We start from the raw sequence: 18891 nt of genomic DNA, 5'->3' as shown, positions 1-18891 counted from the left end.
AGATATTGAGACCCAAAAGCTTGAGTGACAGAACTTCTTCATGAGGATTGTTCAGAAAGTAGATGGGAGGGTCGTCCAGACGGTCTTTTCGGAGAGACAAAGTGAGAGTGCCAGATTTGTCAGGATTGAAAGACATGTTCCACTTGATTGCCCAGTCTGTGATTTTGTCCAGGTCTGCAGAGAGTGAAGAGGCTGCTGCCTGCCGATCTGAGGGATGAGGAATGGAGCGGCAGAGAGTGGAGTCATCAGCAAAGAGATAGAGAGGATTTTCCAGAGAGTCGGAGAGATCATTGATGAAGACCAGAAATAGCACAGGGCCCAGAACACTACCTTGGGGAACTCCAGCCTGAACAGGGAGGAGAGAAGAGAGAATTCCATTCAGGGCCACACGTTGACTGCGACCAGAAAGGAAGTCTGCAAGCCATGCGTGGAGATTTCCATGGATACCATACGAGGAGAGTTTGGTGAGCAGGGTGGGGTGCCAGACCGTATCGAAGGTACGAGATATGTCAAGGGAGAGAGCTCTGATGAGACTACCGTCTTTCGTCGATTATATGTACTTTTTAAAAGAAGGAAATAAATAAAATGGGCTCTGTGAGGAGGGAGCAGTGGTGTTCTTTGAGGAGGGGCAGTGGTGTTCCATCATTGTTGGCTTTCTACTGAACTAGTGATACCATCCACAGAGGAGGGAATGTTAGTTGTTGTTTTTTTTGTTTTTTTTGGAAACTGGTGACTTGGGCAGGCAGTTTCTAGACACATTTTTCCACAAATATGTCATGTTGGCCTAAAATATACATCTTTTTTTTAGTTCATGGCCCATTGCTAATGTTCTCAACTGTCTCAATCATACTTTAACATCATTTCCCTTTTCTTCTTTCTCCTGTATCCTGTCTCTCCATTTTCTACTTCGCCTTGCTTTTCTACACCTCTACCCTCTTTGCATCCCATAATATAACCACATAGGCCCTTGTGTGTTATGGCCACAGGTCCATACCCAGCTGCCATAACACAGACGTTGGCCTAATGTTGACCAGCGTTAGCAAAAATGTGAGCCCAAAGATGGCTACTGACGTTGGCCCAACATAATTTTGTCCACCGGGCCAATGTTTGTGAAAGGTAGGACGGTCTGCGTGACATCCGGTGAGCCAACAGTGTGAAGGCTGGAGCCAACAGTAAGGGTGATGTGTACGGCACAAGACCCGGCATTGTGTGAGCTTAAGCGTCACATGCTTTCGGCTCTGGCTATATAAGAGCTCAGCATTGGCCACACCTCGGGGCAAGCTACCACAACATCGCCTCGGGCCCAATCGTGTTCCTACAGTTGCGCAATTGATGGGTTCCCTCCACCAATCTGGCTGTACCTATCAAAACAACCATGCTGTTGGCTCCATCCTTCTTCTTCTCAAGTCCCAAAAATAACAAAATGGATATTTAATGGCCAACTGTCACATAACCCATTAATTGTCATCATCACAATTACCTGGTTCTGCTCCTGGCTCCAGACATGTGAGAACATATCCGACCACACTTAACTCTATATCTAACAAACAATTAAGTCATTCCGAGTTTGACATCTCACTCATATATTCATTATTTGAACTGGTAATATAGGGTGAAAATGCTGATCATGCCCTAACTCAGTGGTTCTCAACCTTTTTTTTTTCTTTTTTTTCGGAGACCACTTGAAAATTGTGGAGGGTCTCGGCGGATCTCTTGATGAACCTTTTTTGTTATATAAATCAAAGCACACAACTTGTATTTTAGTATCGCAGTCTCACCTTTCTTATGTGATGGGTGTGCCTGTTTTTGTTTGTTTTTGTAGCAAAGTTCTGGGAATCAGGTGTAATGCTTGTCAGCTTTAACCTTGCATCAGGTTCAGCATTCATCCTGCTTCTGTATTTGGATTTGAGGGCGCTAAGTGATGAAAATCCTGTCTTGCACAGGTACGTCGTAGCAAATAGCACGAAAAACATACTGCTTTGTCTGCAAGTTCTGAGTATTCTCTAGTTCTTTGAATCAAAAACTGAAATAGGGAATGACTTTTAAATTCTGACATTAATGTTTGTCACAATAAAGCTCCACCAATTACTCTCATTCCTTTTTGGAGAAACCAGAGGACAGGTCACTGATTTCAATCCCGAAAGGATTGCGTATCCAGTTGTTTGGTTCAGTTTTTACTGAAAAGTAATCTTCAAATGATCTCTTGAGAGCAACAAGATATTCTTGGATGTCATTTTTTATTGTTTTTTTGTCAAGAACCAATTCATTTTGTAAGTCCAAAAAACAAAACAAGTGCAGCACCAAATACAGATATTCTCGATTGTTCCGCAACCTTTCTGCGGACCATGTGAATGGAGCTTGTGGACCACAGTTTGAGAACCTCTGCCGGCCTACCTCGCCAAGACAAAATGCACACAGCAATGTGCCAGTTAATTGAGTATGCATTTAATATCCACGAGTGCAGAACAGATTTTTTTTTTTTTTTTTTTTTTTTTTTTTGTATACAAGGTCGAGGCTCGTGAAAGAGCGAACATTAATCACACAGAAAGACAAACCGACACATAAAACAAATAACATCGGGAGCGGTAGACAAGATGGGGAGAGAGGGGGAAGGACACAAACACAACATTTGAGAGCAGGGACCGAGGGACATGGAGACATCGAGAGATCTGAGAGAGGGCGAGGGCTTTGGGGGGGGGGGGGGCGTGGGAAGGGGGCGGTGGGAGAGGTATAAAACATATGGACACTGCCAGGACTTCCAGGAAAGAAGTTGGAATTTCAAACAAGGTGGATCTGGGGTGAATTAGCGGGGGTAGAAAAGATCAAGGTTTTGGATGGGGGAAGATAAGAGATGGTGGTGAACAGCTGTTTTAAAGACCTGGAGGGAGGAGTGGGATTGAAGGGAGTGAGGGAGTTTGTTCCAGAGGCGGGAGAAAAGAGGAATGAAAGAGTGAAGGTGAGCAGAGAGCCGAGATTTCGGCAGTTTAACCATCAGAGGGTTGCTGGCAGATCTTGTGCGACCTGTAGGAATATTTGGGGGACAGAGCACAGAGAGAGCTGGGGGTGCAAGGCCGGAGAGGAGTCGGTAGAAGACAGAAAGACCACCTACCTGCCTGCGGTGAGTGAGTGAAAGGCCCTCAGAGATAGCTTCATCGCGGGAGATTCCAATAATTCTGAAAGCTTTGGTTTCAACAGCGTGAAGCCGAGCTAGGTGTGAGGCAGGAGCACCGGCCCATAGGGGAGAACAGTATTCCATTGAGCTGCGGATGAAAGCCTTGTATGTGGTGAGGAGCTCAGGTGTGCCGAGGAAGGACTTCGCACGACGGAGGATGCCCAGTCGGCGACTGGCTTTGGAGGCCAGCTTGGAAATGTGGTTTTCCCAAGAAAGATCATGGCAGATAGTGAGACCCAAAATCTTGAGCGACAGAACTTCTTGGAGAGGATTGTTGAGAAAGTAGATGGGAGGGTTGTCCAGTCGATCTTTTCGGAGAGACATAGTAAGAGTGTGAGATTTGTCAGGATTGAAAGACATGTTCCACTTGTTTGACCAGTCTGTGATTTTGTCCAGGTCTTCAGAGAGTGAGGAGGCAGCAGACTGCCGATCTGAGGGAAGAGGAATGGAGCGGCAGAGAGTGGAGTCATCAGCAAAGAGATAGAGAGGATTTTCGAGAGAGTCAGAGAGATCATTGATGAAGACCAGAAAAAGCACGGGGCCCAGAACACTGCCTTGGGGAACTCCAGCCTGAACAGGAAGAGGAGATGAGAGAAACCCATTCAGGGCCACACGTTGACGACGACGAGAGAGGAAGTCCGCCAGCCATGCGTGGAGATTTCCATGGATACCAAAGGAGGAGAGTTTGGTGAGCAGAGCGGGGTGCCAGACCGTGTCGAAGGCACGTGATATGTCGAGGGAGACAGCTCTAATTTCCTGTTTGGCATTGAGGACCTCCATCCATTGTTGAGACAGCAGAAGCAGCATGTCCAGAGTAGAGTGACCTGGTCTGAAACCAAATTGATGATCAGAGATCAAGCCATTGGAGAAGAGGAAAGATTTCATATCCGAAGCAATGATGGATTCCATGACTTTGCTGATAATTGGGAGAAGGCTGATTGGTCTGTAGTTGCTAGGATCTGTTTTTGCACCTTTTTTGTGCAAAGCGGTGATGTTGGCTGATTTCCAAGCAGATGGCAGTTGACCTTGAGCAAAAGAGAGGGTGAAGAGAACAGAGAGAGGGTGAGATAGAGCAGCAGAGCAGGATTTTAGGACCCGTGGGCTGATGCCGTCGGGTCCAGTTGCAGAATCAGAGTCGAGGGTTGACAGAAACTTTTCCACCTTGTCAGGAGGAAAGGACACGGAGTGCAGGAGCAGCAGGGTACGACTGGGTATGGTGGGTACAGAGAGGGATGGGTTTGGGACACAAGATTTAGAGGCAAACACAGAGTTGAGGCATTCAGCTTTTTCACGTGCGGAGTCAGCTGTGTAGCCGTTTGAGGTAAGGGAGGGGATGGAGGGGGAACAAAAACCAGAAACGGATTTGACCAGACGCCACCAGGATTTGGAAGAGGGAGACAGATAAGAGAGTTCGGTCTTGAGAACGGAGAGATATTGTTTCCTGGCTCTCCTGAGGGTGGACACACACTTGTTTCGGGCTTTGTGAAAGGAAATGAGATTTCCTTCCGTTGGATTTGCTTTCCAGGAGACGAAGGCAAGTTGTTTCTGGGCAACAGCCTCACCACAAGATTCCGTGTACCATGGACGGGAGGAAGGGTATGACAACTGAAGACGAGATGGGATAAATCTGTGCATGAGAGAGAGCAATTTACTTTGGAAGAATTCCCAGGATGAGTTGATGTCAGAGGTGGTAGAGATGGGAGACCAGTCCAGATGATTGATGGCTGCTTGAAGACCGTGCCAGTTGGCCTGAGTGAAATGCCAGACTCGTCGACGCTGAGCAGGCTCCCTGAGGATGGTCAGAGAGATGTCCACTTTAACAAGGACATGATCAGATGATCCGATCGGAGCAGAAGAAGAGCAGCAGACATTTTCAGGGAAGTTAGTCATAACCAAGTCCAGAAGAGAAGATGTTCCGTTGACTGAGATCCGGGTCGGGAAATTGACAGATTGTGTCAGTCCCAGTGAGTCGCAGAAGTCCTTTGCTGAGGAGCCATGGCTGGTGAGAGAGGTACCCACACCCAGCCAACTGGCATGATGACAGTTGAAATCACCACATATGAGGAAGAGAGAGTTGGGATGAGTAGATAGAAGTTGGTCCATATCATCAGACAGCGAGATGTAGATGGAGTCATCACTGTTTGGCGGACGGTACAACACACATATGAACAAGAGGTGGGAGCGAAGGGGAAGCCGTAGCCAGAGGTATTCCTGGGGGTGAGGTGGAGAGAGTGCAGTGCAGGGCGAGTGAGGAAGAGTTTTTGATAAAGATAGCAACCCCGCCTCCAGGACGAGGCTCAGGTCTATCATACCGGAGGAGGGAGTAGCCCGGGAGAGATACTATGGAATCAGAGACATCATAAAGGAGGAAAGTTTCTGTTAAGCAGATCACGTCTGGTTTGACAGAAGCAACCTGTATGGAGAGATCAGTTAAGTTTGAACGAAGGCCCCGGATGTTTGAGGTCCATACCGTTAATGAAGAGGAAGGGGGAGCATCAGATACAGAACAGGGAGGAGGAGGGGTAGGGTAAGATGTGGAAGATGTGGAAGAGGTAGGGAGAGCTGTTGAAGGTGTGTCAGAGATTTCAGAATAGCTCGGAGAAAGGGAAGGATGGGGCGGACAAAAGGTTTGATGGTGATTGGGTGAGCCACAATGAGGTGTTATTTGAGGAGGGGGAAGAGCGAGGCAGAAGGTTGGGGGAGATGGAGGTGAGAGTTTGAAGAGGGAAGAAGCGGGGAGGACGCTTTGAGGAGGGGGAGTGAGAGGGGGGAAATTGAGAAGCAATGAGGGTGGGGAGATTTGAAGGGGAGGAGTGAGGGGGGAGTTTGGAAGGGAAGGGGCAAGGGGAGGGATTTGAAAGGGATGGGATATGGGGGAGATTTGGAGGGGAGGGGTGAGGCAGGAGTCTAGGAGGGGAGGGGCGAGGGGGCGTCTTGGCGGGGAGGGGTGAGGGGGTAGTTTAGGAGGGAGGGGGCAAGGGGGGAGATTTGAAAGGGATGGGTGATGGGGAAGATTTGGAGGGGAGGGGTGATGGGGAAGATTTGGAGGGGAGGGGTTATGGGGAAGATTTGGAGGGGAGGGGTGAGATTGGATTTTTGAAAGTGTACGATTTATGGGAAACGAACATTTATTGCAAAATGAGTTTCTTGTGACCTTCGAGTTAAAAATACGTTTAAGGACGCTGGATGGAGGATGGAGTGCAGGAGAGTTTAGGGAATGTAGAAAAAAGGCACTATAGGAGATGGATATTTTTTTTGGGATGAATTGATTTGGTGAGCAAGTCGAAAGCAGCCTTTTAAAGAAGAAGAAGAAAAAGGTGTTATAAAATATGACGGAATACATAACTTGAGGGGAAAGTGTAAACATTGAAGGTTAATGAGTGAAAACTATCTGGGGAAATGGGGGAGAAACACGTGGTCGAAGAACGAACGAACGAATAAGAATGAATAAACGAATGAGAACAGAGAAGGGAAAAAAAAAAGTGTGCAGGCGCATTGCTTTCCCGTTTTGAATCCTTTTTCAGTGGCCTGTATACGTTTATATATACTTTAGGGGTAGGGTTACAAAGGGTTAGGGTTATAGCAACCCATTAATTTTATGGCTATATCGAGTGCACTGGAATTTTGCATAACACAATTTATTGGTTTTTTTTTTGTTGTTGTTCTGCAGAAAGGTTGTTTTTTTTTGTTTGTTTTTTTTTTGCACACCATATTGGAAAATTCACTCCACACAAGTGCTTGCCATATTGCCAATGTTGGACCATCACTCAAAATCCGCTTACGACTGTCCCTACCTTTGCTAATCTTTTGCCAATATTGGTCCAACATCGGTGGCTATCTGGATATTTTCCATGCATAAACGTACTTGCTTTTTTCACATAAACTTATTTTATGCATAAACGCAGGAACATATTTGTATTTGCTTACTTTATACCAATTTGCTATTTTTTTTTCAGGTTCCCTGGTGAAGATTGAACGACCTGATTGGGATAGTGTGGACACTGCAGGTAATAATAGTTTCTTTCCTTTTTTTTCTTGTTAAGGTTCATACTTGCTCATTTAAAATAAAAGTACACCCTTTCCCTACGTGAGTGGCAGGAAGGGTCATTCCTCTCTGGGGTATATAGATTACAGTAGATCTAGGGTCAGGCCTCAAGAACATTGGGGGTGTGTTCGGGTACCAAGTTTCTTGTAGAATGTAGCGCGCTCGCCAAATGGCTTAATCATTCAAGCAAGCACTCCATTCAGAATCTTTGATAAGGAACGGCTGGCTTGGCAAGCTCTAGATAGCTGCTTGGTAACTGAACACACCCCGGGTTTCCTCCCTTTCAGTTTAGTGTTAAGCAGCAGTAGCAACTGTTTCAAAAGGTTATTGCATGTGTTTATGGTTTATGCTATTTTTTGCTTCTGGTAAGGGTTTTCTAGAACACGGCGCAATAAGCTATTTATACATATTGACATGGCGTTTGTCCAAGGTATTATTATTGCTAACCCTACCAGCTCGCTGATAAGCGCAGGATTGACACTTTTGGTATATGGCCGATCAACGAGGCTGGTTCATGGTAAGTAAAAACGAACTTAAAATTTTTTTTCTTCATTATTCCTTATGAATCATGTTTCCATTTGCAGCAAAAAAATTCGAGTGGTTTTTGCATGGGGAATCCCCGACCTCTACCCCCATCGACGATATATCTCATACAAGTCCCTTCCCTGTCTCCCTTAATACCCTGTCCAATAGCCCTGTCCCTTCTGTCTCCACTCAGACATTCTGTTGCCCTGTTGTCCTTCCCTTTTGGAGTCCTCCATTTATCTTGTACGCCAACATGGTGATGTTCAACATTGAAGGGGAAGGGCGATGTTCAAGATGCAGGGAAGTGCAGGGGAATTACGCTCAATAGTCATGTGGTGAAGGTGCTGGAGAGGATTCTGGATGGGAGGATAAGGAAGAGTGTGGAGAAGGAGATCGGGGAAGAGCAGCAGAAAGGGTAGGGTCAACAGATGGCATAGTCGATCTGAGACAGCTGGTATAGAAGAGGATGGAGGTGCAAGGAGAAATGGCATAGTGGACCTGGAGAAGGCCTATGACACTGTTCCAAGAGAGATAGTTGTTATGACAATGAGTTAGATGGGAGTGCCGGTAGCAGAAGTTAGGTTGGTGGAAGGGATGTACAAGGGAACGGAGGGAAGAGTTTTGGTTTTCTCCTAAGATGTCTGAGGAGTTCAGACGCCAGTGTGAACATCGGTTTGAGGCAGAGAAGTGCTTTGAGAAGTTTATGATGGTGATGTAGCTGGTAAGCAGGAAGGTGAACATGAGGGATAGTATAGGGGAGGATGTTTTATGCAGACGATCTGGCTTTTATGGTGGAGAGTGGGTGGGAGATGCAGGAAGTACTCGGGGAGTGCAAGGAGGCATTTGGAGAGCATGGGCTGAAGATTAGTCTGGAGAAGACTGTGGTGATGTGGGTCAGGGAATCAGAGAAAATAAATGAAATATCAGGTTAGAGGGGAAGGAGATGAGATGAGGAAATAGGTTTGAGTATCTGTCGGGAACAGTGACTGGATGGTAAATCCAAGGTAGAGGTGAGGAGGAAGATTCACGTGGATGCATTGAGCATGCTGGAGGGTGGTGGGAGTAATGGCAGACAGAAATATGTCAAGGAGATTGAAAGGGAAGGGTCTGATGTTGTGTGTAACGCCGGCCTACTTTTTATGGTCTTGTGGTGGTGGCACTAACAGAGAGACAACAACAGAGGCTGCAGGTTTGCGAGAACAACTGGGTCAGGATGATTGAGGGAGTGAAGAGGGTGGATAGAAGGAGAATGGATGAACTGAGGGAGGGGATTGGTGTGCAGATGAGCTTGACGGGGAGATTGGTGAAACGCCGCCTGAGATGAGCTGGCCAATTGTTGCAGATGGGGGAAGAGGGAATGCCAAAGAGAGCAGATTACTTGAGGGAACTATGTAGGAGGAAAAGGGGTACACTGGTTGAGATGGGAGGATTGTGTGAAGAGAGATATCAGTAAGGTGAGGGTGGTTGGAAAATGGAGAGAGTTGGCGGAGGATGGGGAAGTGGAGGAGTATTGGGGTCAAGGCAGGGCAGAAGTTTGGTGCATTGGACCTCACCCCTTATAGAGGAGGAGAAGAAAATGGCAGAATTTTTCTTTACCCTCTCCCCCTACAATCCTACATCCTGTCAATCTTCCTTCCCTTCTCTCCCAAACACTGCTCACCTCCTTTCCTTCTCCTACTGTCCTACATTATCTTATTTCCTTAATTTACTCCCTACCTACAGTGCATTCAGAAAGTATTCAGACCCCTTCACTTTTTTCACATTTTGTTATGTTGCAGCCTTATGCTGAAATCGTTTAAATTCATTTTTTCCCTCATCAATCTACACTCAATACCCCATAATGACAGAGAGAAAACAGGATTTTAGAAAGTTTTGCAAATTTATTAAAAATAAAAACTGAAATATCACATTGACATAAGTATTCATACTCTTTGCTATGACACTTGAAATTTAGCTCAGGTGCCTCCCATTTCTCTTGATCATCTTTGAGATGTTTCTACACCTTGATTTGAGTCCACCTGTGGTAAATTCAATTGATTGGACATGATTTGGAAAGGCACACACCTGTCTGTATAAGGTCTCACAGCTGACAATGCATATCAGAGCAAAAACCAAGCCATGAGGTCGAAGGAACTGCCTGCAGAGCAGAGACAGGATTGTGTCGAGGCACAACCAGGACTCTCCCTCGAGATGGCCGCCCGGCCAAACTGAGCAATCGGGGGAGAAGGGCCTTGGTAAGAGAGGTGACAAAGAACCCGATGGTCACTCTGGCTGAGCTCCAGAGATCCTGTGTGGAGATGGGAGAAACTTCCAGAAGGACAACCATCACTGCAACACTCCACCGATCTGGGCTTTATGGCAGAGAGGCCTCTTCTCCATATATATATATATATATATATATATATATATATATATATATATATATATATATATATATATATATATATATATATATATATATGTATATGTATATATATATATATATATATATATATATATATATATATATATATATATATATATATATATATATATATATATATATATATATATATGTATATATATATATATGTATATATATATATATATATATATATATATATATATATATATATATATATATATATATATATATATATAATCTGGCCTATATATACACCTTTATACACACTCAACGCACAGGAAAAGGAAATGGAGTGGAGTGGGTTCAACAATAAGGAGGCACGCAATGATGAACCTCAGAAGAAGCCAGCTAGTACCTATATGTTTGGACCTCTTACCGATGCCAAAGCCTCTAATCCGGATGCAGTTCTGACTTCACTGACATGGGAATGTCATATGTCCACATCTCAGTAGGCATGCAGTTGTACATGGTTGCCTGCCAAATCAAATGGGATAACATTGATCGCTTCAAAAATGTTATTCTTAGGCCTGGGATCATGCATACCATACAGTCCTTCTGTGGCTGCATCGGTAAATTAATGCGTGGATCAGGTGTTGAGGCTCTTATCAGCTCAGCGTTCGGAGGATTAGCAGGAATCATGAGTGGCAAGTCTTGGGTTCGGGCCATGAGAGCATTCCGAATGGTTTCAACTACTCCTCTTAACAGGTTCCTCATCACTGGTCCAAAGACATTCCAGGACTTAAACGACTACCTTGAAATGTGTCGGCACCACCTAACTGGCAGGCACTGGGTTGATAACCTCATCAAGCCTACTCTGCTACTCCATCAGCTGCTTTGTAGTGAGAGGGAGGGAGATTTCCTACTTCAGCAGCTCACGCTCGAGCGTATGCTCCCTTACTTCTTTGTTGCTGGCCACCACCGCTGTGCCCGCTACATTACCCATCACAGCCTTGAGATGCGCCACCTGATACCACACGCAGCCAAGACAGAGATAATGTCAGGAGCATTTGTATGTCGTCACCAAGAGGGTTACTGGAATGGTGTGAGCTCTGATCAGTTTGGTGAGCAAACTGCCATTCGAATAGGAAAGGGTAGTCTCAAGGGTATGACCTTATCTCCAGAAAGGGTTACAGAGTGGATTGATTCTTTTCCCATCACTGCCTACATCTCTGACACCATGGAGCACAACTAACCTGATCCCACCGTCAATCAACACAAAGATCAAGCTGAAGCAAGTTACACATGCAGTGGACCACGTCACAAGGAGTAGGGGGAAAAAAAGGAGAGAGATGGATGCAGATGACTGACGTCGAATCTTGCTTGAACTGTCCAAACTGTCTCATCCATTGGAGAATGGGTCACCACACCTCTACAACATCGTCAATGGTAAATTATGTTCCCCTGATGCTGAGGTGAATGTCGCTGAATCAGTCGACATAGGCGAAAAAATGGCTGCAGATTTCCGGACATCCCTCCCATCAGGATTCCATGGAACCATTTCCAGCCCCATCAAGACCATGGAACACATTCAGAAAGGTGTGAGAGTTGGAGACAAAATAATCTTCGACCTAGAAACTATCTCCCTCAGGCTGTTGACCGTTGGACAACAGCGGCACATGAAGCTAGCACCCATTTTCCAGTACGAGTTGTGTCCCATACCGCCCTCACTCATCGACGAGTATGGCTTCTTGACGAAAGGTAGCAAAGCACTTCTGGCTCGCAAACTGTGTATGAAGACAAGACAACCAAGGCTACCCGAGATCACCATCGTTGACATGAGCCAGCTTCTTTACCACATTGTTTGGCCATCGAAAGGTAATGCATCGGTCATAGTTAAGTCCATCAAAACCAGGTTGTCCTCTACCTGGTAAGAAGATATTAGTCTTTGATAAGTCAAACCGTGTTTCTGCAAAGGACCATGAACGTATGCGACGTGCTGGCCTCGGCTCCATCAACTACAACCTCACCATCAACACACCGCTTCCTAGTCGAGAAGCCATCCTGAGGAATAAGCACAACAAGCTGCAACTGTTGAAAGTGCTAAGTACCTACAACTTTGGAGAAGGAGTCACTGTGGAGAGTCCTAGCAATGGTGTGTTCACTCATGACGAAGCAGACATAACAATAATTTCATACCTCCTCATGGCTACTGAGTCTGGCACCCAAGTGATCCGCATCCTCTCAGATGACACTGATGTATTTGTCATGCTTGTATACTGGGTGTACCAAAACAAGATCCAGGCCACAGTGCAGATGGAGCGTTGGGATGTTGCAGTTTGGGACATTAACGTGACCTGTGCACAACTCGGCTCGGAATGCCTACAAATTCTGGGGATGCATTATCTTACAGGCTCAGATGCCACCTCATACCTGTATGGCAAGGGAAAAGTGTCGGCTTTGAAGACCCTTAGAGCTGGCGACTTCCCTGGCCTGCACTCAGTTTTGGGTGAACTTGATGCCACCTACGCAGAATTTATTGAAGCAGGACGGGCGTTCTTCTGTGCTCTATATGTTCAACCACAAGGGACCCCGTTGGAGTGAGGCGAGATACAACATCTACACAAGGAAGTAGGGTAAGCTGCTCAAAGTAATGTCACTACCACCAACTGAACAAAATCTCTTCCTACACATCTTACATGCCCATCTGCAGACCATACTTGCTAAATCTGCTGACAAGGTGGCTCCACCTGAACTTGACCTGTCGCTGACCTGTCGCTGAATGTCGCTGTCTCTCTCTCTCTCTCTCGAAGTATGGGTGGAAAATCAAACATAACATCCCAGTACCATCAACCCCCAGGACCCAAGGATCTCATGGACGTCGTGCGGTGTGTTTGCAAGACTGCAGTGAAGACATGCAGCACGGAACGTTGCAGTTGTCACCATGGCAAGATCTCATGCACTGTGTGCTGCAGTTGTGCTTGCAGTGATACTTGCTCTAACCCATTCAAGGCGGAAGGAGAAGAAGAAAATGAGACTGAAGATGGAAGAATAGAAGCAGATGTAGAAGGTGACGAGGAAGTTGAAAATAGTGATATGGATTCGGATGATGAGTGGGAGTGAGGAATGCTTGAAACAAAGTATAAAAAAACTAGTTATAATCATATTTTATTCCTGATTGTGCAGTAAATTGATCGATTTTTTAAATTATAAAATTCTTATTCGCTATTATTATTTCATTGATTTATGTTGTGCATTATAATTTGTAAAATTTAATTAATAAACGTGTTACTCATTTAAAAAAAAAATCATTTAACCCCTGAATTTTATCCCAAATCACAAAACTGACTCCAGATATCGATCGATTCCTGAGGTAAAAAATTTATATGGAAAACGCATATCACATGCGATTGTAAGTTAGTTGGTTAAAAAGTCATAATCCACCACCATCTGAGGTGGCCATTTTAGATTTATGCAAATTAAGGGATTTCCCCAAGGTTGCCAATCTGGCAACCAAGCTAAATTTTCTCTATGGACCTATATTAGTAAGAAACCATCAAAAAACAATACACTTCTCACAACAACAAGGTCACTACCTATAACATATACACGTGGCAAACGGACGATAACGCTGTCCCACATATTCAGTCTTATGTCTGCTTTGGAGAGTCGTGTTAGGGAAAAAAGGAGAGTTCAGCGTTCATTATATAGATTAATAATCTCATATCAGATTGTTTGATCGTAAATTAGATTCAGTACTTCATTTATTACTTGCAGAGTATCTGCCATACGGGTGATCTTGTTCTAGGCATGTTCATGACATCTTTCAACTTTGCTTTACATGGGAAGCTGGGGGTTTGTGATGGCACGTCATCAACTTCACTGTCGTTTCTTTTTGGAATGATGTGTTTTCCTTTCGTTGCTTCAGACTCGATGTTTATCAAAAAATATATTATTTTTTTTAGTAAATGTGAGACATTCAAGATATCAAACTTTGTAACTGTCCACATATTGTATTTATAAGGCATAAAGATCATTTGTGTTGAACTTTGAATGACCCATTATTAACCAAATCAAATTAATGTCTGTGATTTGTTTCCCCAACTCCATTCCGCCCTCTTCTCAGGCACTCAACCTGAATATACTCAGAAGAATCCTGACACGAGTGTTCCAGGCTGCAGTCGTAATGTCCAAGTCGGACTTCACACGGAAAAGCAGGACCAGCAACCATGCAACAAGAAACCTAAACGCAGCTTTAATCACACGAGAACTGGTTATTTTGAAAAGTTCTGTAAGCACGGCGAAAAATCCAGGGTTGCTAAGAAGTCATGCCATACATCAAAGTTTTTGCAAGGAGAACTGAAAGGACACCTGGTGGAAAAACCCTACAAGTGCAAATATTGCAACAAATCATTTTCAAAATCTCGTTTTGTGAAATACCACATGCATATTCACACAGGAGAAAGGCCTTACGAGTGCACAGTTTGCAACAAGGCATTCACCCAGTCAGGCCGTTTGCAATCTCATCTTAAAATTCATACTGAAGAGGGGACTTACAAGTGCACAATCTGTAACAAGGCATTCACGCGGTCAAACCATTTACATTCCCATATGAGAATTCATACCGGAGAGAGGCCTTACAAGTGCACAATATGTAGCAAGACATTCACGCGGTCAAGCCATTTGCATTCGCATCTTAGAATTCATACCGGTGAGAGGCCTTACAAGTGCACAATCTGTAACAAGACATTCACACGGTCAAGCAATTTACAATCTCACATCAGAATGCACACAGGAGAAAAGCCCTACAATTGCACTGTTTGCAAAAAGGCTTTCTCACATGTGAGTGATTTGAAAAGGCATGTTAGGATTCACACTGGAGAGAGGCCCTACAACTGCACGTTTTGCAACAAGACATTTTCACAGTTGAGTAATTTGAAACAGCACAGTCGGATTCACACTGAAGATATTCACATCCATAACATAGAAAACAAAGCATTGCGACAGAACATGGGACTCACACACAAAAAGGAAAAGACAGCATTGCTATTCGAAGTGTCAGTACCCAGTGAATTTGGTTTGAATAACGTGGAAATCAGAAAAATGACCAAGTATCAGGATCTGAAAAATGAATTAAAAAGAACCTGGAAGCTCAAGAGAGCCGACATTGTGCCAGTGAGAGCTGGAGCAACAGGAGTGATGAAGAACCTGGCTGAGATTTTGAAAACGCTCCCGGGGATTATTACGACAAACAAACTACAGTTAGAGGCTGTCCAGGGTTCAATGCCAATCCTGAAAACAAAAAAACTTCACAACTTGGTCCTTGAAACGTGATCCGTTACAGAAATGGACATGACACACTTGGGATGTAAGTCTCACAGCACAATCCATCAAAGATAACAAAACTTTCACAATCCACAAAATGTTTCCCATAAAAAGTCAATCCCGAGAATGTACTTTCCAATAAGAGGATGAGGTAGCGGCATGATGAAGCCCAACCAAGGGCACAGAAGGACCACTCTCGGATAGGCCAAGTACGTGAAAAGCTCAACAGACTACTGAATCAAATTTGTAAACAAACATGAGGACAAGAAGCCAGAAATGGTATCCCTTACTCTTGTGGAAGCAATAGATTTACTCTAACAAATTCAATGAGCTACGCTTTATTTCAACGATCATTTATGTATCGCACGTGCGGAAAGGGTTGCTTGCCAAACACCAAGCTCGCCACTGAAATGGCAAGATTCAATCCTCATTTTTATATAAAACGATCCGATGTATGTTTATAAAGCCCTCGGTTAAATCAGCAGAGAGCATCTTCACCACTATTGTTTTCAGTTGAATAACGAGCCATAAAATCTGATTACTGTTTGGGCAAGCTAAACAAAACAAGTCCATATTTGGGCATCTTGGTCAAAATAAATGTTACAATGTGCTTACATGCTAATTCTGAGACTTATTTTGTGGCAAAGCACCAACTGCTGCTCACAGCAGAATACAAAGGTTATTTAGGTTAATCTTCTAAGCAGACAGATTTATTTAAAATGTTTATTAAATATTTGTTTATTGTTTATTTATTTATTTATTAAAACAGACAGCTGGAAGGGGTGGAAATGCGAATGGTTCGGTGGATGTGTGGAGTATCGTTGAGAAAGAGGAAGACAAATGATGAATTGCGAAAGATGATGGGAATAGAGCCTGTGATTGATGCTGTGAAGAGGAACAGGTTGAGATGGTTTGGTCATGTGTTGAGGAAGGATGAAAGTGACTGGTTGAGAAGAGTGATGGAAATGAATGTAGAAGGAAGTAGAGGATGGGGAAGACCGAGAAAGACTTGGCTAAAGATGGTGGAAGAAGAAATGCGGGCAAAGGGGTTAACAAGGAGAGATGCAGAAAATAGGGCAAAATGGAGAAGATTGTCATGGGGACCGCAAGGCTAAGCCCCGCTCTAGCAGGGAAAATGGCCTTAAAATGCCTGTTGTTGTTTTGTTGTTGTAGACAGATTTATTAACCAGCATAAATACAGGTTATTAAATTTTACTCTTTCAAGCAAACAGATTAATTAATAATTTCTAGTTAAATTAATTCTTCATACTTTGAATTGAATTCATAAATGCGAACTGATAAATATTTGGTTGTTTTGTGGTTTATTAAAGTAGCTTAGTTTTTATAACTTCCATCCCAATCAAGAATGTTCAAAAATAATATTTGGGGATTTGGATCTTGTTTTAAATACAGGAACCTTACTTTGTTGAGCGGAGATAAAATGGTAATGTTCTGATTTGGGCTCCTGAACCAAATGTCATTTTATCTAGATTGTAGTAGATTATTTTTGCATTGATTTCTTGACATCCATCAAAGGTTTCTGTCCATTCAATGTTATGTTTCTTATATGCTTTAATAAATTAGTTTGACTATTTCACCGTTTGTGCTTTATATACTTTTAATTTGGTTATTTCTTCTATAAGATATAATTGATATTCTTCATAGTTCTTATATTTTCTCTATAAATGTCAGAGTTGTGGTTTCCCCATTATTTTGTTTGGTTTTTCCTTGGTTCTATTGTCAAAGACATGTATATAAAATATTTTTTATAAAATATTACCCTTGGATTAAATGGTGTAGAAATTAGGTGTTTTGTGATTTTGTTTATTTTATGTTTTTGAAATTGAGGTTTTTGTAGGTTTTGTGAATTTTTCGAAATTGCTAATTTTTGTGAAAATGGTGAAGAGGATGCTTTGCCCAGCAACACACTGCTCGTATCCATCTGTCAGTATATCCAATATCCATATTACAATTATATCCATACATCTACATGTCCATTCAAAAAATAAGTAGAATGGCTCAATGACTTGCCAGGGAGCATAGCATACCTCTGCCAGCCTGGACATTTTGTATCATACTGATAGGCCAGATCTGCCTCTGGACCTTAACCAAAATATAACTGGTTTCTTCTTGTCACCAACCCAACTCATCCACAAAGTTTTCCTATAGCCTGTCGACAACTTTTTGAAATGGTGTGCGATGTATCATTTTTGGGCCTATCTCCCAATGCTGAAGAATCACTTTAAAAATCATAGGATGCGGATCTTCACAAAAACGTAATAAATTAATCATTGTCACATATCGAACCTGTCCACCAAGTTTCGTCCAAATTCGTCCATAACGAAGTTCCTGCGACTAAAAGGAACCTAAAGTCCAAGAAACTGTGTTTGAAATGTTAACAATTTAAAAAATCTCTTGAATCCATCTTTTGGTATAACCCTTCTGAAATTGAGATTTCCACTTGTATCTTCTAAAAGTATCACCAAATTGAAATTTAGGTTTTCTCGAGTTGGTCTCTTTTTCATATTCTAATTTTGTAAATGTTTCTGATGGTTGGGGCAGAGGTTTTGTTTTCACCCCTGTCTGTCTCTTTGTTTTTATAAATGTTTTTGATGGTTTAGATTTTTCTGAGGAATGAACTATGTTATTGTAATCGATTTACAATATCTTGAATAAAAGATACACATTTTTGATGACCAAGTTGAGTATTTTTTTCATTATTCAAAGTCTCTCTTTCAAAGTATAATTGATTAAAATGCTCGATGGCGATGGCTTTTCCTTCATTAATTGTGCTGCATATCATAATATCTTTTTATCTTTAAGAAAAATTTAAAATGATATGTTATAGTTGTTACGGGGTCCTCCCCTTACCTCTGGTCTCGGTAGACCTCCGAACCCCGAGAGGGTCCCCAGCAGAAAGATGTGTTATCCTTGGTTGACATCAAGCAAATAACAAAACCCTCAATGGAACCAGCAAATGAAACAGCCAACTCAATAATGCAACCACACCAGGTTATGAACAACCAATAATATTGTTACAGACGCGGTTTTGGATGTTAGTTTACCGAGCGGTTTGGTATGACCGCGTCTGCACAGTTTACCCGATTCCACTCGAACGTTGGCCAAATCGCGCTATGCTAAATCAATTAAGGAAAGGACACAACGGCTGGGTTAAATGACACGACACCAGGGGTACAGTTCTCAAGACCTCCGGAGGAGGTTATAATATTGGTTTGCAGAACGTTTAGATTACACTGACAAGAGGTACAGCACAGAAAGGTAGGCACTTAGACACACTTATCTTATTCCCGACAGACCACAGATAAACGGGACAAGACTGACTCACACAGGGATTGATGGCAAGGAAGGGCAGGTAGTCGATGGATAGCACAAGGTGCACCTTGGCTCAGGGACAGGATCCACACGGTCCGGTCCAGATATGCGGGGAGGTATCGTCGCGCTGGAGGTGGCGTCTGTTTCTCC

General features: G+C 43.3%; 1 protein-coding gene across 1 annotated transcript in view; it reads left to right on the top strand.

Moving 5' to 3' along the window:
• Positions 1-18104, top strand: part of LOC137421415 (uncharacterized) — a 33302-nt gene extending 15198 nt beyond the window's left edge. Inside the window, exons 4-5 of the mRNA XM_068107455.2 lie at positions 7129-7179; positions 14210-18104. Coding sequence (XP_067963556.2) covers positions 7129-7179; positions 14210-15417 — 1259 coding nt within the window. The 3' untranslated portion in view covers positions 15418-18104. The remainder of the gene's footprint in view (positions 1-7128; positions 7180-14209) is intronic.
• The last annotated feature ends 787 nt before the right edge of the window (positions 18105-18891 follow it).

The sequence above is a fragment of the Myxine glutinosa genome, chromosome 1, assembly GCF_964187855.1.
Source record: "Myxine glutinosa chromosome 1, kmMyxGlut1.1, whole genome shotgun sequence".
Taxonomy (NCBI): Eukaryota; Metazoa; Chordata; class Myxini; order Myxiniformes; family Myxinidae; genus Myxine; species Myxine glutinosa.
This window is presented reverse-complemented; position numbering and strand designations above follow the sequence as displayed.